Source organism: Nerophis ophidion, linkage group LG08 (assembly GCF_033978795.1).
Source record: "Nerophis ophidion isolate RoL-2023_Sa linkage group LG08, RoL_Noph_v1.0, whole genome shotgun sequence".
Taxonomy (NCBI): domain Eukaryota; kingdom Metazoa; phylum Chordata; class Actinopteri; order Syngnathiformes; family Syngnathidae; genus Nerophis; species Nerophis ophidion.
This window is the reverse complement of record NC_084618.1, coordinates 9,725,376-9,748,771: the sequence shown is the minus strand read 5'-3', so window position 1 is coordinate 9,748,771 and position 23,396 is coordinate 9,725,376. Positions and strand designations below refer to the sequence as shown.

At 43.8% G+C, this 23,396-nt stretch overlaps 1 protein-coding gene and 1 long non-coding RNA gene across 2 annotated transcripts in view; one reads left to right on the top strand and one right to left on the bottom strand.

Moving 5' to 3' along the window:
• The window catches only part of g6pc3 (glucose-6-phosphatase catalytic subunit 3), a 23,039-nt gene extending 7,895 nt beyond the window's left edge, over positions 1–15,144 (top strand). Inside the window, exons 2-6 of the mRNA XM_061907645.1 lie at positions 9,487–9,593; positions 9,655–9,745; positions 9,810–9,928; positions 10,050–10,191; positions 14,701–15,144. Coding sequence (XP_061763629.1) covers positions 9,487–9,593; positions 9,655–9,745; positions 9,810–9,928; positions 10,050–10,191; positions 14,701–15,040 — 799 coding nt within the window. The 3' untranslated portion in view covers positions 15,041–15,144. The remainder of the gene's footprint in view (positions 1–9,486; positions 9,594–9,654; positions 9,746–9,809; positions 9,929–10,049; positions 10,192–14,700) is intronic.
• On the bottom strand, positions 3,817–23,396 carry LOC133557292 (uncharacterized). Its single transcript, XR_009807741.1, has 3 exons — positions 23,061–23,396; positions 14,632–15,013; positions 3,817–5,392 (listed from the first exon to the last, which is right to left on the bottom strand). It is a non-coding gene; the product is annotated as an uncharacterized LOC133557292 (long non-coding RNA).

Genomic DNA, 23,396 nt, shown 5'->3' with positions numbered 1-23,396 from the left:
TAAATTGGATCCCTAAGCAGAATTTTATTTTTAAAAATTGCTCATCTTTATTTATATGAAACATATATATATATATATATATATATATATATATATATATATATATATATATATATATATATATATATATATATATATATATACGTGTGTATGTGTGTGCAGGACAGCAGGAGTTGGTAGGGTGTAACAACCTCATAGACCCCTGAACCAGAAGTGCAGCTAAAGGAAGTCAGAAGGTTGTCCGCAGAGCCAGGGCAAGTTCTGCATCTGGACCCAGTGGCACTTCATACAAAGTGTAAAAGAACTATCCCAAACACCTGCTGTGTCTGTGGAAAATCCTGCAAGGAGAAGGGGGAGGATCCCTAAGCAATGGGTAGTGGCGGAAGGGGTATGGATCCCTAAGGTGGAAAACTCCACCCAGCTAGACCAGTTCCGCATCATCTCCTTGCTTAAGGTTTTCTTTAGCGCTGTTTCCAAGCAACTGTGTACCTACCTGGCAAAGAACACCAAAATCGATACATCTGTCCAGAAAGGCGGCATTCCAGTGTGGTGACGCAGCTCATTGTCGAGGCTTGAGAGAACAAGGGCAACCTATCAGTACTATGGCTAGACCTGGCAAATGCATTCCGATCCCTTACGCACAAGCTCGTTCGACAAACTCTGATAAAACATTGTGTACAACAGCAATTTCAGGATGAAATCCAGTTGGCACAAGGTGGAGATTGGTATCATCAGGGGGTGTACTCTCTCTGTGACACAGTTCTCACTAGCCATGAACATGCTCACCAGGTCTGCTGAGCCAGAGTGCTGAGGGCCTCCGCACAAATTCCAGACAAAGGCAACCACCCATCAGAGCATTCATGGATGACAACACAGTCACGACAGAATCAGTCTCAGGCTGCCGTTGGATTCTGAAGGGACTTGAAAAGTTGGTGGAGTGGGCCCGGATGCGTTTCAAATCCAGATCAATGGTGCTGAAAAGGGGAAGGTGGAGGACAAGTTCCGGTTTAACATCACAGGCACAGTCATGCCAATTATCTCAGAGAAGCCAGTCAAGAGCTTGGGCAAGGTTTTTGACTGCTCTCTGAGAGACACAACATGTGCTGAGTTGGATGGCTGGCTGAAATAAGCGGACAAGTCAGGCCTACCTGGGAAGTTTAAGGCCTGGATTTACCAGCATGGCATTCTTCCCAGGATCCTGTGGCCCCTCCTCGTCTACTCGTACCCCATCTCGACAGTTGAGATCCTAGAGCGGAGGGTCAGCAACCACCTCCGGAGATGGCTGGGACTACCTAAGACCCTGATCTACGTAGTCAACTAGTGGCCTCCATCTGGCCCACACAGGCCTGATGGAACCATTCAAACTAGGGTTGATCGTGTGTGCAGTACTCCCGCCATCCTAGTCACTGCCATTGTGTCCTTGGGCAAGACACTTTACCCACCTGCCCCCAGTGCCACCCACACTGGTTTAAATGTCACTTAGATATTGGGTTTCACTATGTAAAGCGCTTTGAGTCACTAGAGAAAAGCGCTATATAAATATAATTCACTTCACCCTGAATATCATTGCACTCTATGGGAACAGCAACAAACTGCAGTTTCCCTTCAAGTCCTTGGAGGAGGAATTTAAGGTAACTAGAGACAGACAAGTGGTTCAGTACTGGGACTCAAGTGATCCGAAGGTGGCCAAAGCAAGGACACAAGTGAGGACTTGCAGGAAATGGAGGGCAGAGGAAGCAGTTCAAGAGGCAGATGCAAGGCTGCGACGGAGGAGCCTGGTTGGAGTGTTCACACGGGGTCAAGCTGGTCTAGGATCCTTTCCAACTCCCCAACTGAACACCAGGGGGAAGGAAGGCCGACAGCTTGTTCAGGATGAGATGAGAGCAGTAGTGGACGAGACGAGAACCTGCAAGGTTGTTGGAATGAAGCAACAGGGAGCTTGGACAAGATGGGAGAATGCGGTTGAGAGTAGAGTGACCTTGGCTGAGCTTTGGAAAGCCGAGCCGCAACACATCAAATTCCTCATTTAGGGAGTGTATGATGTGCTCCCAAACCCATCAAACCTGCACACATGGGGCATAGCAGAGACACCAGTATGCCCACTGTGCTCCAAGCGAGGAACCTTGGAACGCATGCCCAGTTGCTGTACAAAGGCACTTGGAGATGGAAGGTACAGGTGGAGGCATGACCAAGTCCTGAAGACCATTGCTGAAGCCATTAGCGCAGGACTGGCATGGGCAAAACAGTTTCCACCCCTCCGAGAAAACCATCGCCATTGTTAGAGATGGGGACACGCCAACTCCTGCCAGAAGAACATGAGCAGATATCCTGACGTCTGCAAGAAACTGGCAGTTGTTGGTGGACCTTAAAAACCAGCTGAAGAACCCCAGCCATATCGCGGTCACCACCCTGCGACCAGACATTGTCCTTGTGTGTCTCGGTCCGCCAAACAAGCTGTGCTGCTGGATCTGACAGTCCGTGGGAAGATCGCCTGGAAGTAGCCTTCAAGAGGAACCTCTCCAAGTATGCAGGACTGGTCAGCAACTGTCGACAGGCTGGTTGGAGAGCAAGGTGTTTCCCTGTGGAGGTTGGATGCAGAGGATTTTCAGCCCGTTACTTGGTCACAGGCTTCAGCAGTTTGGGCATCGATGGAGAGAGAAAGAGGAGCGCCATCCAATGTACCACCGAAGCGGCGGAAAGGGCCTCAAGATGGTTGTTGGCTCAAAAGAGGAGATCCTTGGAGTCATGGTAGCTATATATATATATATATATATATATATATATATATATATCCATCCATCTTCTTCCGCTTATCCGAGGTCGGGTCGCGGGGGCAACAACCTAAGCAGGGAAACCCAGACTTCCCTCTCCCCAGCCACTTCGTCTAGCTCTTCCCGGGGGATCCCGAGGCGTTCCCAGGCCAGCCGGGAGACATAGTCTTCCCAACGTGTCCTGGGTCTTCCCCGTGGCCTCCTACCGGTTGGACGTGCCCTAAACACCTCCCTAGGGAGGCGTTCGGGTGGCATCCTGACCAGATGCCCGAACCACCTCATCTGGCTCCTCTCGATGTGGAGGAGCAGCGGCTTTACTTTGAGTTCCTCCCGGATGGCAGAGCTTCTCACCCTATATCTAAGGGAGAGAGCCGCCACCCGGCGGAGGAAACTCATTTGGGCCGCTTGTACCCGTGAGCTTGTCCTTTCGGTCATGACCCAAAGCTCATGACCATAGGTGAGGATGGGAACGTAGATCGACCGGTAAATTGAGAGCTTTGCCTTCCGGCTCAGCTCCTTCTTCACCACAACGGATCGGTACAACGTCCGCATTACTGAAGACGCCGCACCGATCCGCCTGTCGATCTCACCATCCACTCTTCCCCCACTCGTGAACAAGACTCCTAGGTACTTGAACTCCTCCACTTGGGGCAGGGTCTCCTCCCCAACCCGGAGATGGCATTTCACCCTTTTCCGGGCGAGAACCATGGACTCGGACTTGGAGGTGCTGATTCTCATTCCGGTCGCTTCACACTCGGCTGCGAACCGATCCAGTGAGAGCTGAAGATCCCGGTCAGATGAAGCCATCAGGACCACATCATCTGCAAAAAGCAGATGTGTGTGTATATATATATATATATATATATATATACACACACACATATATATATACTTACATATATGTGTATATATGTATGTATATATATATATATATATATATATATATATATATATATATATATATATATATATAGTCACGTGGTGGCGTAGTTGGGTCGAGGTTTGTTCTCCCAGAATGCAGAACGGACGGCTTCGGACGACAGCAAGAGGTAGGAGATTATTTATTTCTCATAAATCATAAACGTACCAAAAAGACAGAACAAACAAAAGAAAAACGTACCGATCGCACGGGAAGCTAAGGAAACACAGGAGCAAGAGTTAGGATCATGAAAACGTAACTGTTGCCTATAGCAAACCATGAAGCCAGACCGCGAGCAAAGTGAATAAATAGCTCTCTGATTAGGTGAACGGGCTGAGCACTAATCAGAGGTAGGTGAAACCTATTAGCACCCATGGTAACCAAAACAAACACCCAAAGTGCACAAAACAGGAACTAAGGGAGTCCAAAACTAACTCAACATAACAAACAAAACACATATCCGGCCCACGGATCATGACATAAATATAAATATGTATATGTGTATATATATATATATATATATATATATATATTGAATGCAGCTGAGATAGGCTCCAGCGACCAACCCGCGACCCCAAAAGGGACAAGCGGTAGAAAATGGATGGATGTATATGTATATATATATATATATATATACATATACAGTATATCTGCATTGGTATAGTACTGGAATACTAATGAATCATATTTGGTACTATACCGTCCCTGAAAAGTACCGGTGGTATCATCCAAAACTAAAGTAAAGTATGAAAGAGAAGAATAAGTGATTATTACATTTTAACAGAAGTGTAGATAGAACATGTTAAAACAGAAAATAAGCAGATATTAACAGTAAATGAACAAGCAGATTAATAATCAATGTTTACAGTTTGTCCCTCATAATGTGTATAAAATAATAGGTGTATAAATGACACAATATGTTAGTGCAGACTAATTAAGAGTCGTTGTTTGTTTACTTAGTACTAAAAGACAAGTTGTCTAGTATGTTCAACATTTTATTTAAGGACTAAATGACAATAATTAGCATATGTTTTGTGTACTCAAACATTTTTTTGTTACAATAAAGCCAATAATGAATTTTTTTGTGTTCCCCTTTATTTAGAAAAGTACCGAAAAGTATTGAAATAATTTTGGTATTGGTACCAAAATATTGTTATCGGGACAAGTGTTTAGTTGGGTGTTTATGCACGCTGCAATCATATTGCAATATGCAATTATTTATTATTTATCGCTCATTTTTTGTCTTTTTGCTGTGCTTTTACTTTTGTAGCTGTGTGTAGCTCTTCCAATGTCTTTTATGTCCTTTGTGTTCTTTGAAGTTTCTCAATGTCTTCTATGTCCTTTGTGTTCTTTGAAGTTTCTCAATGTCTTTTATGTCCTTTGTGTTCTTTGAAGTTTCTCAATGTCTTTATGTCCTTTGTGTTCTTTGAAGTTTCTCTCTTGTGAAGTTTCTCAATGTATTTTATGTCCTTTGTGTTCTTTGAAGTTTCTCAATGTCTTTTATGACCTTTGTGTTCTTTGAAGTTTCTCAATGTCTTTTATGTCCTTTGTGCTCTTTGAAGTTTCTCTCTTGTTTTCATGTAAATATTTTTTTACCCTTTTTTGTGGACTTGTTGTAACTGCGCTCACATCGTCTCTCCATTGTGGGAGGTGTCAAGTCCATCCAAGGGGTCTCCAAACTTTTTCCACCGAGGGCCACACACTGAAAAATCAAAGCATTATGATATTTTTCATTTTCAAAAAATGACATAAACAGTATACACAAAAATAAAAATTAAAATAAAAAAAAAGGGTCTCAGTCATAAAATTGTAATTAAATATAAGTCATATATACTTTTTTTTAATCAATGCAAAAATATTTAGATTAACTTTAGGTCCGTCAGTATAAAGTTATTTTTACAATTTCTTATGTTTTATGCTTTATTTTTGTCAACCGGAACCGGAGGGTGTGTTCCAACTATGGTGGGATCACACTCCTCAGCCTTCCCGGTAAGGTCTATTCAGGTGTACTGGAGAGGAGGCTACGCTACTAGTCCGACCTCGGATTCAGGAGTTACAGTGTGGATTTCGTCCTGTGGACCAGCTCTATACTCTGGGCAGAGTCCTTGAGGGTGCATGGGAGTTTGCCCAACCAGTCTACATGTGCTTTGTGGACATGGAGAAGGCATTGGACCGTGTCCCTTTGGGAAGTCCTGTGAGGAGTGCTCAGAGAGTACGAGGTATGGGACTGTCTGATTGTGGCGGTCCGCTCCCTGTATGATCAGTGTCAGAGCTTGGTCCGTAAGTTGGACAGGTTTCCAGTGAGGGTTGGACTCCGCCAAGGCTGTCCTTTGTCACCCATTCTGTTCATAACTTTTATGGACAGAATTTGTAGGCGCAGTCAAGGCGTTGAAGGATCCGGTTTGGTGGCCGCAGGATTAGGTCTCTGCTTTTTGCAGATGATGTGGTCCTGATGGCTTCATCTGGACAGGATCTTCAGCTCTCACTGGATCGGTTCGCAGCCGAGTGTGAAGCGACTGGGATGAGAATCAGCAACTCCAGGTCCAAGTCCATGGTTCTCACCCGGAAAAGGGAGGAGTGCCGTCTCCGGGTTGGGGGAAGAGACCCTGCCCCAAGTGGAGGAGTTCAAGTACATAGGAGTGTTGTCCACAAGTGGGGGAAGAGTTGCTCAGAGAGTACGGGGTATGGGACTGTCTGATTGTGGCGGTCCCCTCCCTGTATGATCAGTGTCAGAGCTTTGTCCGTAAGTCGGACACGTTTCCAGTAAGGGTTGGACTCCGCCAAGGCTGCCCTTTGTCACCCATTCTGTTCATAACTTTTATGGACAGAATTTCTAGGCGCAGTCAAGGCGTTGAAGGGATCCGGTTTGGTGGCCGCAGGATTAGGTCTCTGCTTTTTGCAGATGATGTGGTCCTGATGGCTTCATCTGGCCAGGATCTTCAGCTCTCACTGGAGTGTGAAGCGACTGGGATGAATCAGCACCTCCAAGTCCGAGTCCATGGTTCTCACCCGGAAAAGGGTGGAGTGCCATCTCCGAGTTGGGGAAGAGACCCTACCCCAAGTGGAGGAGTTCAAGTACCTAGGAGTCTTGTCCACGAGTGGGGGAAGAGTTGCTCAGAGAGTACGGGGTATGGGACTGTCTGATTGTGGCGGTCCGCTCCCTGTATGATCAGTGTCAGAGCTTGGTCCGTAAGTTGGACACGTTTCCAGTGAGGGTTGGACTCCGCCAAGGCTGCCTTTTGTCACCCATTCTGTTCATAACTTTTATGGACAGAATTTCTAGGCGCAGTCAGGACGTTGAAGGGATCCGGTTTGGTGGCCGCAGGATTAGGTCTCTGCTTTTTGCAGATGATGTGGTCCTGATGGCTTCATCTGGCCAGGATCTTCGGCTCTCACTGGATCGGTTCCCAGCCGAGTGTGAAGCGACTGGGATGAGAATCAGCACCTCCAAGTCCGAGTCCATGGTTCTCACCCGGAAAAGGGAGGAGTGACATCTCCGGGTTGGGGAGGAGACCCTGCCCCAAGTGGAAGAGTTCAAGTACCTAGGAGTTTTGTCCACGAGTGGGGGAAGAGTTGCTCAGAGAGTACGGGGTATGGGACTGTCTGATTGTGGCGGTCCGCTCCCTGTATGATCAGTGTCAGAGCTTGGTCCGTAAGTCGGACACGTTTCCAGTGAGGGTTGGACCCCGCCAAGGCTGCCCTTTGTCACCGATTCTGTTCATAACTTTTACGGACAGAATTTCTAGGCGCAGTCAAGGCGTTGAAGGGATCCGGTTTGGTGGCCGCAGGATTAGGTCTCTGCTTTTTGCAGATGATGTGGTCCTGATGGCTTCATCTGGACAGGATCTTCAGCTCTCACTGGATCGGTTCGCAGCCGAGTGTGAAGCGACTGGGATGAGAATCAGCAACTCCAGGTCCAAGTCCATGGTTCTCACCCGGAAAAGGGAGGAGTGCCGTCTCCGGGTTGGGGGCAGAGACCCTGCCCCAAGTGGAGGAGTTCAAGTACATAGGAGTGTTGTCCACAAGTGGGGGAAGAGTTGCTCAGAGAGTACGGGGTATGGGACTGTCTGATTGTGGCGGTCCCCTCCCTGTATGATCAGTGTCAGAGCTTTGTCCGTAAGTCGGACACGTTTCCAGTAAGGGTTGGACTCCGCCAAGGCTGCCCTTTGTCACCCATTCTGTTCATAACTTTTATGGACAGAATTTCTAGGCGCAGTCAAGGCGTTGAAGGGATCCGGTTTGGTGGCCGCAGGATTAGGTCTCTGCTTTTTGCAGATGATGTGGTCCTGATGGCTTCATCTGGCCAGGATCTTCAGCTCTCACTGGAGTGTGAAGCGACTGGGATGAATCAGCACCTCCAAGTCCTAGTCCATGGTTCTCACCCGGAAAAGGGTGGAGTGCCATCTCCGAGTTGGGGAAGAGACCCTACCCCAAGTGGAGGAGTTCAAGTACCTAGGAGTCTTGTCCACGAGTGGGGGAAGAGTTGCTCAGAGAGTACGGGGTATGGGACTGTCTGATTGTGGCGGTCCGCTCCCTGTATGATCAGTGTCAGAGCTTGGTCCGTAAGTTGGACACGTTTCCAGTGAGGGTTGGACTCCGCCAAGGCTGCCTTTTGTCACCCATTCTGTTCATAACTTTTATGGACAGAATTTCTAGGCGCAGTCAGGACGTTGAAGGGATCCGGTTTGGTGGCCGCAGGATTAGGTCTCTGCTTTTTGCAGATGATGTGGTCCTGAAGGCTTCATCTGGCCAGGATCTTCAGCTCTCACTGGAGTGTGAAGCGACTGGGATGAGAATCAGCAACTCCAAGTCCAAGTCCATGGTTCCTCACCCGGAAAAGGGTGGAGTGCCATCTCCGGGTTGGGGAGGAGACCCTGCCCCAAGTGGAGGAGTTCAAGTACCTAGGAGTCTTGTCCACGAGTGAGGGAAGAGTGGATCGTGAGATCAGTGCGGCGTCTTCAGTAATGCGGACGCTGTATCGATCCGTTGTGGTGAAGAAGGAGCTGAGCCGGAAGGCAAAGCTCTCAATTTACCGGTCGATCTACGTTCCCATCCTTCCCGATGGTCATGAGCTTTGGGTTATGACCGAAAGGACAAGATCACGGGTACAAGCGGCCCAAATGAGTGGGGGTCTCTCCCTTAGAAATAGGGTGAGAAGATCTGCCACCCGGGGGGAACTCAGAGTAAAGCCGCTGCTCCTCCACATGGAGAGGAGCCAGATGAGGAGGTTCGGGCATCTGTTTAGCATGCCCACCCGAACACCTCCCTCGGGTGGGCACGGGGAAGACCCAGGACACGATGGGAAGACTATGTCTCCCGTCTGGCCTGGGAACGCCTCGGGATCATCGGGAGGAACTGGACCAAGTGGCTGGGGAGAAATCTGGGCTTCCCTGCTTAGGCTGCTGCCCCCGCGACCTGGGATAAGCGGAAGAAGATGGATGGATGGAACTAATGGACCCTAATATTTAAAATAAATGCACATTTTTTAGCAAAATGTTTCAGATTTTGAAAAAATCAGATTAATCACACTTAAATTTGGATTAATTATGATTATTAACAGTAATTACTTGCTCACATAATCAGCTTTGTGTTATTAGAGTCAACATTGACACTTTTTCTTGTTACATGTCACCGGTTTGCTTTTTCATACTTTACTTCCAAAGTGAGGCGGGCCTTTCAAAATGTCCCCCGGGCTGCACTTTGGCCCCCCCTGGTCTCTCCTATCCTGTACATACAGCATGTGCACATTCTGAAGCACGACAGCGTTGTCATGGATACCACACTGGCTGTTTGCAGGGTGATGTTCGGAGAACGGCCGTATTGGTGGATCGGTGAGTCCCGGGTCTTCCTGGCCAAGCAGCCCCAGGTCCAGCAGTTCTCTGTCACCTGTGAGAATGGAGCAGGTGAGAAGTTGGTCAAACTCCACTTGCCTCTCTTTACTTAAATGTTGACGTTTCATTCCAGGAAGTCCCTCGGGACACGCCATGGCGACGGCGGCAGTGGGGTGGGTGGCGGCGTCCTCGCTGGCCTCCTTCCTGTCCCGCCGTACCCGCAGGTGGCGCTCTCTGACACCTTGGACCTAACCAGTCCGAGCCTCTAGTCTCCTCTTTGTGTTGCAGCTGGCCCCTGACCTCGGCTCCTTACCTGCTCTATGCCACCTTCCTGCTGGCGGTCTGCCTTTCCAGAGTCTTCTTTCTGGCCCACTTCCCGCACCAGGTGCTCTCCGGGGCCCTCATAGGTAAATCCCCCCCCCCCCCTGGGGGCTCTTTGCACGACACCCTGTTGATCCAGAAGGAAGTCAAATACTTCCTCAAGCAAGTTGAAATAAAGTTTAACGGTCTCTTATGTTTGCCCCCGAGGTCTTCTGGTGGGGAGCCTTCTGAACCGCAGGGTGCCAAAAGGCCGCCGCCTCTTTTTCTTCTTCCACCTCAGCGCCGCTTTGATGGGCGGCGCCCTGATGCTGTACATTGGTCTTCAGCAGCTGGGGGTCGACCTCTCCTGGTGAGTAGCAGACCTGACCAGGACCAAAGTGCGCCACCACTGAATTGATAATATTTATACAAACCCTGTTTCCATATGAGTTGGCAAATTGTGTTTGATGTAAATATAAACGGAATACAATGATTTGCAAATCCTTTTCAAGCCATATTCAGTTGAATGCACTACAAAGACAACATATTTGATGTTCAAACTCATAAACATAATAATTAACTTAGAATTTCATGGCTGCAACACGTGCCAAAGTAGTTGGGAAAGGGCATGTTCACCACTGTGTTACATCACCTTTTCTTTTAACAACACTCAATAAACGTTTGGGAACTGAGGAAACTAATTCAATCAATCAATCAATCAATCAATGTTTATTTATATAGCCCCAAATCACAAATGTCTCAAAGGACTGCACAAATCATTACGACTACGACATCCTCGGAAGAACCCACAAAAGGGCAAGGAAAACTCACACCCAGTGGGCAGGGAGAATTCACATCCAGTGGGACGCCAGTGACAATGCTGACTATGAGAAACCTTGGAGAGGACCTCAGATGTGGGCAACCCCCCACCCCCTCTAGGGGACCGAAAGCAATGGATGTCGAGCGGGTCTAACATGATACTGTGAAAGTTCAATCCATAGTGGCTCCAACACAGCCGCGAGAGTTCAGTTCAAAGCGGATCCAAGACAGCAGCGAGAGTCCCGTCCACAGGAGACCATCTCAAGCGGAGGTGGATCAGCAGCGTAGAGATGTCCCCAACCGATACACAGGCGAGCGGTCCATCCTGGGTCTCGACTCTGGACAGCCAGTACTTCATCCATGGTCATCGGACCGGACCCCCTCCACAAGGGAGGGGGGGACATAGGAGAAAGAAAAGAAGCGGCAGATCAACTGGTCTAAAAAGGAGGTCTATTTAAAGGCTAGAGTATACGGATGAGTTTTAAGGTGAGACTTAAATGCTTCTACTGACGTAGCATCTGGAACTGTTACCGGGAGGGCATTCCAGAGTACTGGAGCCCGAACGGAAAACGCTCTATAGCCCGCAGACTTTTTTTGGGCTCTAGGAGTCACTAATAAGCCGGAGTCTTTTGAACGCAGATTTCTTGTTGAAGCTTTGAAAGTGGAATTCTTTCCCATTCTTGTTTTATGTAGAGCTTCAGTCCTTCAACAGTCTCCGCTGTCGTATTTTACACTTCATAATGCCACACATTTTCCATGGGAGACAGGTCTGGACTGCAGGGGGGCTCAGGAAAGTACCCGCGCTCTTTTTGTACGAAGCCACGCTGTTGTAACACGTGCTGAATGTGGCTTGGCGTTGTCTTGCTGAAATAAGCAGGGGCGTCCATGAAAAAGACGACGCTTGGATGGCAGCATATGTTGTTCCAAAAGCTGTATGTACCTTTCAGCATTAATGGTGCCTTCACAGATGTGTAAGTTACCCATGCCTTGGGCACTAATGCACCCCCATACCATCACACATGCTGGCTTTTACACTTTGCGTCGATAACAGTCTGGGTGGTTCTCTGTCACGTGTGGGTCGCATTTTAATGCGGGATCGTTCCTCCAACGCAAACATAGACACTCCGGACAACAACGTAAAGGTAAGAATGATTTAATAACAAAACACTAGTACAAAAACAGACGAAAAGAAACGCGTGGCGAAAGCACAGAAGCTAATGCTTACAGTAGCACAGGATCAGGTAACAAGAAATCTAGTAATTACAAACGAAACAGTTGCATACCGCAAACAAGGGACCAAGACCGACTGACGGGACAAGGCAGGCTTAAATAAGGGAGTAATTAACAAAAACAGGTGTGCGTCTGGAACCCGCAGCAGCTGGAATTAATATGTTACCATGGTGACCAAACTGACTCACAAAAGGTACACAAACAACAAAGGGAGTCCAAACTAACAGAAAATAACTAAACTAAACATGATCCAGACTACGGATCATGACAGTTCTCTTCCCCTTTGGTCCGGATGACACAATGTCGAATATTTCCCAAAACAATTTGAAATGTGGACTCGTCAGACCACAGAACACTTTTCCACTTTGCATCAGTCCATCTTAGATGATCTCTGGCCCAGAAATGCCGGCGGCGTTTCTGGATGTTGTTGATAAATGGCTTTGGCTTTGCATAGTAGAGCTTTAACTTGCACTTACAGATGTAGCGACAAACTGTATTTAGTGACAGTGGTTTTCTGAAGTGTTCCTGAGCCCATGTGGTGATATCCTTTAGAGATTGATGTCGGTTTTTGATACAGTGCTGTCTGAGGGATGGAAGGTCACGGTCATTCAATGTTGTTTTCCGGCCATGCCGCTTACGTGGAGTGATTTCTCCAGATTCTCTGAACCTTTTGATGATATTATGGAGCGTAGATGTTGAAATCTCTAAATTTCTTGCAATTGCACTTTGAGAAAGGTTGTTCTTAAACTGTTTGACTATTTGCTCACGCAGTTGTGGACAAAGGGGTGTACCTCGCCCCATCCTTTCTGGTGAAAGATTTGGGAAGCTGTTTTTATAGCCAATCATGGCACCCACCTGTTCCCAATTAGCCTGCACACCTGTGGGATGTTCCAAATAAGTGTTTGATGAGCATTCCTCAACTTTATCAGTATTTATTGCCACCTTTCCCAACTTCTTTGTCACGTGTTGCTGGCATTAAATTCTAATGTTAATTATTATTTGCAAAAAAAAAAATAGTTTTTATGAGTTTGAACATGAAATATGTTGTCTTTGTAGCATATTCAACTGAATATGGCTTGAAAAGGATTTGCAAATCATTGTATTGTTTATATTTACATCTAACACAATTTCCCAACTCATATTGAAACGGTTTGTATTTTATTATTGTCATGTAGTAATAATAATAATAATAGAAGAATTTGCAAAAGTGTTACAAAAATATAACATAATTACTACCGGCTAGCATTTCAATCTTTTTAGTTTTTGCCCTTGTTTTTAGAATGTTAACATTTTATAAAGGCTAATTTACTTCTATTTTACCTAATAATTACATGTTAACATTATTCTGCTAACATTATATGCTAATATTTTCGCCAAGTTCATACCTTTTCACTTAATAATAACGGATTTGGTTACTTAGAGCCATCTTACAAACTTGGTGCCATCCTAGAAATATGCTCGCTGTTTAATAGTTTAAATGCTAACATTAATATTATGCTAACTTTGCTAATATTTAATGCTAATATTTTTGCTAATTTCATACTTTTTTCAACCTAATAACCATGGATTTGGTTACTTTGTGCCATCCTAGAAATATGATCACTGTTTACATGGTAACATTAAAAGGCTAACTTTACTTTGCTAATATTTTATGCAAATATTTTCGCTAAATTCATACTTTTTCACTTGATAAAATCGGATTTGGTTACTTAGCGCCATCTTAGAAACTTGGTGCCATCCTAGAAATAAGCTCGCTGTTTATGAGTTTAAGTGGTAACGTTATTATTATGCTAACTTTACTCTGCTAATATTTTATGCTAATATTTGAGCCAATTTCACACTTTTTAACCTAATAATCCTGGATTTCGTTACTTTGTACCATCCTAGAAATATGCTTGCTGTTTAGTAGTTTACATGCTAACATTATCAATATGCTAACTTTACTCTGCTAATATTTGAGCTAATTTCATATTTTTGAACCTAGTAGTCCTGGATTTCGTTACTTTGTACCATCTTAGACATATGCTCGCTGTTTACATGGTAATACTAAAATGCTAACTTTACTCTGCTAATATTTTCGCTAATTTCATACTTTTTACCTTAATAAATTGGTTTTGGTTACTTAGCGCCATCCTAGAAATATGCTCGCTGTTTACTAGTTTACATGCTAACATTATCAATATGCTAACTTTACTCTGCTAATATTTGAGCTAATTTCATACTTTTTAACCTAATAATCCTGGATTATGTAACTTGGTGCCATCATAAAAATATGCTCCCGGTTTACATGGTAACATTAAAATGCTAACTTTACTCTGCTAATATTTTCGCTATTTTCATACTTTTTACCTTACTTAAAATTGGATTTGGTTACTTAGCGCCATCTTAGAAACTTGGGGCCAACCTAGAAATTTGCTCGCTGTTTACTAATTTACATGCTAACATTATCAATATGCTAACTTTACTCTGCTAATATTATATGCTAATATTTGAGCTAATTTCATACTTTTTAACCTAATAATCCTGGATTTTGTTACTTTGTGCCATCCTAGAAATATACTCGCTGTTTGCATGGTAACATTAAAATGCTAACTTTACTCTGCTAATATTTTCGCTAATTTCATACTTTTTACCTTAATAAAATTGGATTAGCGCCATTTTAGAAACTTGGTGGCATCCTAGAAATAAGATGACTAGATGTAAATTTCAGGCTGCACAAAAACCGAGGCCTACATAAATTGGTAAGAGAACTGGTACTTACTGTCTTAGAGGGAGAAACAGCACCCTCCGGTGGATGTTTGCCAATCAGGACAACTCCCCTCCCTCACAGGTCTTTAAGTTTGGCTCACAAGTGGTGCCAGCGTGCCGACTGGGTCCGCCCCAACATGTCCTCCTTCACGTCTCTGACCCGGGACTGCGGGACCCTCCTGGGCCTGGGCCTGGCCGAGTACTGGAAGCCCGGCGGCTGGTCTCTGCCCCGGACGTGGCGGGCCTTGTCCCTGGCTCTGTCCTCCGCGGGCTTGTACCTGGTCCACCGCCTGCCCACGCCCGTGCGACCGCCGGCGCTCTACTACTCGCTGGTCTTCGTCAAGTTCGCCCTGGTGCCTCAGGTGGTGATGGCGCTGGTGCCGGGTCTGCTGCACCTTGTGACGCGCAGGAAGAGAGACTAGTCGACCGGGGCTTCTACTTGAAACAGAATGTCTACCTCCAGAGTGGAAATGTCTTCTTTATTTTCATGGCGGGAAACGTTTTCAGAATAAAATGACAATAATGACATTGTTTGTGCTCCCCTCTATTTACGAAACTATGGAAGTACATGTTGGTATTGGTACCAAAATATTTGCATGGGGACAAGTTAGGGGGCGGTCTAGCCAGACAGCCTCAAGTTGCCTCAGCGCAAGCAACTTGAAGGTTCCAGGTTCGATCCCTGCTTCTGCCATTCTAGTCACTGCCGTTGTGTCCTTGGGCAAGACACTTTACCCACCTGCTCCCAGTGTTACTTACACATGTAACTTAGATATTGGGTTTCACTATGTAAAGCGCTTTGAGTCACTAGAGAAAAGCGCTATATAAAATATAATTCACTTCACTTGGATAACTCTAACACAGGGGTCACCAACACCAGGTCGCCCGTAAGGACCAGATGAGTCGCCCCCCGCCTGTTCTAAAAATAGCTCAAATAGCAGCACTTACCAGTGAGCTGCCTCTATTTTTTAAATTGTATTTATTTACTAGCAAGCTGGTCTCGTTTTGCTGGACATTTTTAATTCTAAGAGAGACAAAACTCAAATAGAATTTGAAAATCCAAGAAAATATTTTAAAGACTTGGTCTTCACTTGCTTAAATAAATTCATTTATTTTTTTACTTTGCTTCTTATAACTTTCAGAAAGACAATTTTAGAGAAAAAATACAACCTTAAAAATGATTTTAGAATTTTTAAACACATACCTTTTTATCTTTTAAATTCCTTCCTCTTCTTTCCTGACAATTTAAATCAATGTTAAGTACATTTTTTTTTTTATTGTAAAGAATAATAAATACATTTTAATTTAATTCTTCATTTTAGCTTCTGTTTTTTTGATGAAGAATATTTATGAAATATTTTTTCAAACTTATTATGATTAAAATAAAATAAAAATAGTTTGGCAAATCTAGAAAATCTTTAGAATCAAATTTAAATCTTATTTCAAAGTCTTTTGAATCTCTTTTAAAAAAAAAATTCTGGAAAATCTAGAAGAAATAATGATTTGTCTTTGTTAGAAATATAGCTTGGTCCAATTTGTTATATATTCTAACAAAGTGCAGATTGGATTTTAACCTATTTAAAACATGTCATCAAAATTCTAAAATTAATCTTAATCAGGAAAAATTACTAATGATGTTCCATAAATTCTTTTTTTAATTTTTTCAAAAGGATTCGAATTAGCTAGTTTTTCTCTTCTTTTTTTCGGTCGAATTTTGAATTTTAAAGAGTCGAAATTGAAGATAAACTATGTTACAAAATTTAATTTTCATTTTTTCCCTGTTTTCTCCTCTTTTAAACCGTTCAATTAAGTGTTTTTTCATCATTTATTGTCTGCAAAAAACCTTCCGTAAAAGGAAAAAAAAAAGTACAACGGAATGACAGACAGAAATACCCATTTTTCTCTCTCTCTCTCTAATATATATATATATAAAATTTCCTGATGATTGAGGGAACCACTCATGAAACAGTTCTGTAGAGATGAAGTAGTCTTGTGATTTTTCCCACACCTACATATATATATATATATATATATATATATATATATAGATAGATATATACATATATTTATCAAAAGCCTACTGAAAGCCACTACTAGCGACCACGCAGTCTGATAGTTTATATATCAATGATGAAATATTAACATTGCAACACATGCCAATACGGCCGCTTTAGTTTATTAAATTGCAATTTTAAATTTCCCGGGAGTTTCTTGTTGAAAAGGTCGCGGAATGATGACGCGTACGCGTGATGTCACGGACTGTAAGGAAATATTAGCGCTGCACCAAATACGGCTAAAAGTCGTCTCTGTTCATGGCATAATTCCACAGTATTTTGGACATCTGTGTTGCTGAATCTTTTGCAATTTGTTCATTTAATAATGGAGACGTCAAAGAAGAATGCTGTAGGTGGAAAGCGGTGGATTGCAGCTGCCTTTAGCACCGAGACCCAGCTGGTGTTTCTTTGTTTGTTGTAAAGCGAGAGCGGTCAAGCGAACATGTTTTCTCTACGTCAACCAGCATGTTTTTGGATGGGGAAATTGTGATGTATATCTTACCGGAGACATCAATGGATTATTCGTCGTCCTGCATCAGCTGTCATGTCAAAAAAGGCAGCTGTGAGCTTGGCTCCTCGGCTTCTCTCTGAGACACTTCGTGTTCACCGCAGCCATCCGACCTTGAGGTATCAATCAATCAATCAATCAATGTTTACTCATATAGCCCTAAATCACTAGTGTCTCAAAGGGCTGCACAAACCACTAGGACATCCTCGGTAGGCCCACATAAGGGCAAGGAAAGCTCACACCCAGTGGGACATTGGTGACAATAATGACCCAGTGGGACATCGGTGACAATGATGACTATGAGAACCTTAGAGAGGAGGAAAGCAATGGATGTCGAGCGGGTCTAACATGATACTGTGAAAGTTCAATCCACAATGGATACAACACAGTTGCGAGAGTCCAGTCCAAAGAGGATCCAAGACACAGCAGCGAGAGTCCCGTTCACAGCGGAGCCAGCAGGAAACCATCCCAAGCGGAGGCGGACCAGCAGCGCAGAGATGTCCCCAGCCGATACACAGGCGAGCAGTACATGGCCACCGGATCGGACCGGACCCCCTCCACAAAGGAGAGTGGGACATAGAAGAAAAAGAAAAGAAACGGCAGATCAACTGGTCTAAAAAGGGAGTCTATTTAAAGGCTAGAGTATACAAATGAGTTTTAAGGTGAGACTTAAATGCTTCTACTGAGGTGGCATCGCAAACTGTTACCGGGAGGGCATTCCAGAGTACTGGAGCCCGAACGGAAAACGCTCTATAGCCCGCAGACTTTTTTTGGGCTTTGGGAATCACTAATAAGCCGGAGTCCTTTGAACGCAGATTTCTTGCCGGGACATATGGTACAATACAATCGGCAAGATAGGATGGAGCTAGACCGTGTAGTATTTTATACGTAAGTAGTAAAACCTTAAAGTCACATCTTAAGTGCACAGGAAGCCAGTGCAGGTGAGCCAGTACAGGCGTAATGTGATCAAACTTTCTTGTTCTTGTCAAAAGTCTAGCAGCCGCATTTTGTACCAACTGTAATCTTTTAATGCTAGACATGGGGAGATACGAAAATAATACGTTACAGTAGTCGAGGCGAGACGTAACAAATGCATGGATAATGATCTCAGCGTCTTTAGTGGACAGAATGGAGCGAATTTTAGCGATGTTACGGAGATGAAAGAAGGCCGTTTTAGTAACGCTTTTAATGTGTGCCTCAAAGGAGAGAGTTGGGTGGAAGATAATACCCAGATTCTTTACCGAGTCACCTTGTTTTATTATTTGGTTGTCAAATGTTAGAGTTGTATTATTAAATAGAGGTCGGTGTCTAGCAGGACCGATAATCAGCATTTCCGTTTTTTTGGCGTTGAGTTGCAAAAAGTTAGCGGACATCCATTGTTTAATTTCATTAAGACACGCCTCCAGCTGACTACAATCCGGCGTGTTGGTCAGCTTTAGGGGCATGTAGAGTTGGGTGTCATCAGCATAACAGTGAAAGCTAACACCGTATTTGCGTATGATGTCACCTAGCGGCAGCATGTAGATGCTGAAGAGTGCAGGGCCAAGGACCGAACCCTGGGGAACTCCACACGTTACCTTAACGTAGTCCGAGGTCACATTGTTATGGGAGACACACTGCATCCTATCAGTAAGATAAGAGTTAAACCAAGACAGGGCTAAGTCTGACATACCAATTCGTGTTTTGATACATTCTAATAAAATATTATGATCGACGGTATCGAAATCAGCGCTAAGATGGAGGAGCAGCAACATAGATGACGCATCAGAATCCATCGTTAGCAATAGATCATTAGTCATTTTTGCGAGGGCTGTCTCCGTGGAGTGATTTGCCCTGAAACCGGATTGAAAGGTTTCACATAGATTGTTAGACGCTAAGTGTTCATTTAACTGCTCCGCAACAATTTTTTCAAGGATTTTTGAAATAAAGGGAAGGTGAGACACCGGTCGGTAATTTACCATGAGGTCAGGATCGAGGTTAGGTCTTTTAAGAAGAGGATGAATAACCGCTTTTTTGAATGCTAGGGGAACAGTGCCCGAGGAAAGTGATAAGTTTATAATATTTAGCACTGATGGACCTAATAATACAAAGAGCTCCTTGATCAGTTTCCCAGGAAGAGGGTCAAGTAAACATGTTGTCTGTTTTATTCCATTTACACGTTGTAACAATTCCTCTAATGTTATTTCCTCAAAACGAGAGAAACTATTTTGGAGGGCAGTATCCACCGTATATACAATCGTGTCAGTGTTAACAGAACCCCGTTGTAGCTGGGACGCATTGTCTTTAATCTCCTTTCTAATGACTTCAATTTTCTTACTAAAGAATTGCATAAAGTCATCAGCTGAGTGGGTGGAGCTACTGGAAGGAGTCCCTTGTTGGGTTAGCGATGCTAAACAAAAATTTAGGATCGTTTTTATTACGGTGGATGAGATTTGAGTAATATTTAGCTTTAGCTAAGGTAAGCATGCGTTTATAAGTTATTAAACCATCACTCCATGCTTGATGGTGCACCTCAAGTTTAGTCGTGCGCCATTTGCGTTCCAGCTTTCTACATAATAATTTCTGAGCTCTAGTTTCTTCTGTAAACCACGGGGTGCGCTTTTTTGGAGCCTTTTTTAACTTTAGCGGTGCTATGTTATCAATGGTTTCGTGCAGGGCGTCATTAAAGTTGTTAGTGAGGTTATCAATAGAGCCCACATACTTTGGGAATGGTGCCATTACCGAGGGCAGTAGGTCAGCAAGAGTTGTCGTTGTGGCCGTATTAATGTTGCGGCTGCTATAGCAGTTATTATTATTATTAGTTTGACGAACATGCGTCTGAACCTCGAATTTTATAAGGTAATGATCGGACAATACTTTAGTATACGGGAGTATCGTAACTTTGGAAACGGTGATACCCCTGACAAGCACTAGGTCTATCGTATTACCGTTGCGATGCGTGGGTTCATTTATTATTTGTGTGAGACCACAGCTATCAATTACAGTCTGGAGCGCTACGCACGGTGGGTCCGATGGGGTATTCATATGGATATTAAAGTCCCCCATTATGATTATATTATCGGCGTGTCACTAGATCAGCAACGAACTCTGAGAATTCATTGATAAAGTCCGAATAGGGCCCTGGGGGGCGGTAGATAACAGCCAGGTGTAGAGGCAGCGGTGTGACAGACCTCATAGTAAGCACCTCAAACGATTTATATTTATCATTTATGTTAGGACTAAGGTTAAAGTTTTCGTTGTATATTAGTGCAACCCCCCCACCCCTTTTGAGCGGACGGGCAATATGCGCATGTGTAAAGTTAGGAGGACATGCCTCATTTAGCGCAAAAAAGTCGTTTGGTTTAAGCCAGGTTTCGCTGAGACCGATGACGTTAAGATTGTTGTCTCTGATGATATCATTAACTAACAACGTTTTAGGAGACAATGATCTTATGTTTAAAAAACCTATATTATAGGTAGTGGGCTGTTTTAGGGAGTTTTTGATCAAATTATCCGTAGTAGCAATATTAATAATGTTGTGTTTATTATGCCCAGTGCATTTAGTATAATTACGACCATATCTAGGAATTGATATGACAGGAATTTTCCGATTGTTTGTTTGTTGCTTTGATAAACTGCACGCATCATAGTTAGCCACCTCAGTAACGGGGATTTTCCGATTGTTTGTTTGTTGCTTTGATAAACTGCACACATCATGGTTAGCCACCTCAGTAACGGGGATTTTCCGATTGTTTGTTTGTTGCTTTGATAAACTGCACGCATCATGGTTAGCCACCTCAGTAACGGGGATTTTCCGATTGTTTGTTTGTTGCTTTGATAAACTGCACGCATCATAGTTAGCCACCTCAGTAAAACACATGTCCAACTCTGAAACACTCAAAGCAGAAAAAACGTGTTCTAATTTAACTGACTCCTTACCCAGACCAGTAGTCTCGCATTTTCCATCTAAATCCGTCTTCGGGATGGAGGGAAGTGGTGTTCTGTGGGGATTAGCCTTCTGCTTTGTTTTTAGCCCCGCTCGGCATCCGCGTTTCCGATCACACCGCTGGCGTCTGCTCCGTAGACGGCCCCCGCTGCTACTAGACTCCCCTGCTTCACAGGCTGCTGGATGTAGCCGCCGACGTATTTCCATGCTAGTTAGCATGTTTAGCACGCACGCGTCTATCAGTCCAAAACGGCCCGATATGTCCACATCCAGAAGTGTCTGGCGGTCGTACGTGATCACGGAGTGACCACGATGTGAGCCAGCCATAAGGTTTGTGGAATTGTCCGGTATTTCTGCCAAATGTTCCATCTTTAGCAAAAGCCCCTCGAGAGCGCAGCCCGTGACTTTACAATCTTTAAAATCTCACTAAAACACTATTAAAACAATAAGCAGATAAGGGATCTCCCAGAATTATCGTAGTAAATGTGTCTGAAAACATCCGAATCGCCCACAATGCAATTTTTTTTTTCTAGTCCTTTGCCATTAATATCCTCAGCCCCAAATCTTTCATCCTCGCTCAAATTAATGGGGAAATTGTCGTTTTCTCGGTCCGAATTGCTCGTTTTGTTGGAGGCTCCCATAATAAACAACGTGAGGACGCGAGGAGCCCTCACACGGGTGACTTCATCGTCTGCTACTTCCGGTACGGGCAAGGCTTTTTTTATTAGCGACCAAAAGTTGCAAACTTTATCGTCGATGTTCTCTACTCAGCAAAAATATGGCAATATCGCGAAATGATCAAGTATGACACACAGAATGGACCTGCTATCCCTGTTTAAATAAGAACATCTCATTTCAGTAGGCCTTTAAAGGTAAATTGAGCAAATTGGCTATTTCGGGCAATGTATTTTAGTGTGTATCAAACTGGTAGCCCTTGGCATTAATCAGTACCCAAGAAGTAGCTCTTGCTTTCAAAAAGGTTGCTGACCCCTGGTCTAACATAATCAATTCTATGCAATAGAACAGGGGTCAGGAACATTTTTGGCTGAGAGAGCCATACAAGCCAAATATTTTTAAAAGTATTTCCGTGAGAGCCATATCATTTATTTTTTTTAACACTGATTACAACTTTATGCGTGCATTTTTAAGAGAGACCAACATTTTTAGAGCGTAATAAGTATCTTATTCTTTTTAATAACATTGTTATTCTGAGGCTAGCCAACAATAAATAAAACCCTTTTTTTTAACATTAATGTGACTTCTTGAACAGGTGCGGTAGAAACCGGATGGATGGATGAGAATGCATGGGAATGTTTTATATTTTGAACGTTATTTTTGACACTGTGATTACCAGCGGAATTATTCAATACTTATCGTGTTAAGCAATGTCAGCTAAGATTTATCTGAGAGCCAGATGCAGTCATCAAAAGAGCCACATCTTGCTCTAGGCCAGGGGTCGGGAACCTTTTTGGCTGAGAGAGCCATATAAGATAAATATTTTAAAAAGTATTTCCGTGAGAGCCATATATATATATTTTTAACACTGAATACAACTATATGCGTGCATTTTTAAGTAAGACCAACATTTTTAGAGTATAATAAGTCTCTTATTCTTTTTAATAACATTGTTATTCTGAGGCTAGCCAAAAATAAATAGAATACTTCTTACCATTAATGTGACTTCTTGAACAGGTGCGGTAGAAACCGGATGGATGGATGAAAATGCATGAGAATGTTTTATATTTTGAACGTTATTTTTGATACCGTGATTACCAGCGGATTTATTCATTACTTATCGTGTTAAGCAACGTCAGCTAAGATTTATCCGAGAGCCAGATGCAGTCATCAAAAGAGCCTCATCTGGCTCTAGAGCCATAGGTTTCCGACCCCTGCAATAGAAAGTACTACAAACAACTGCAGTAGTTTTACGAAATAGTAATAAAAAGGTGAATATTTACCTTGGAGAGTGGACTTCTGCAGTATCTCCTAAAAGCTTCTCCATATTTTCATGGATAAATGTTCCTTTTACGGGGCTCGGATGACGTCATGCTCTCCTTCAGCTGCTCCACTGAGTTAGCTAACTACACGACGTAGTCCTCTTTTTTGTTTAATTCGTTGATTCAATGAATATCGTCTACTTCTTTTATCCTCGGCGTTGTCCTTCATGCTCACTTTCTTCCCTCCAATGTTTGAGGAAACACAAATACGTCCATCTATGGCTACAAGCTAATGCTAGCGGGTGAGACCGGATGTTGTGGTTGGTGTGTGTGAGGTTCACTGGGACTGTGACGGCG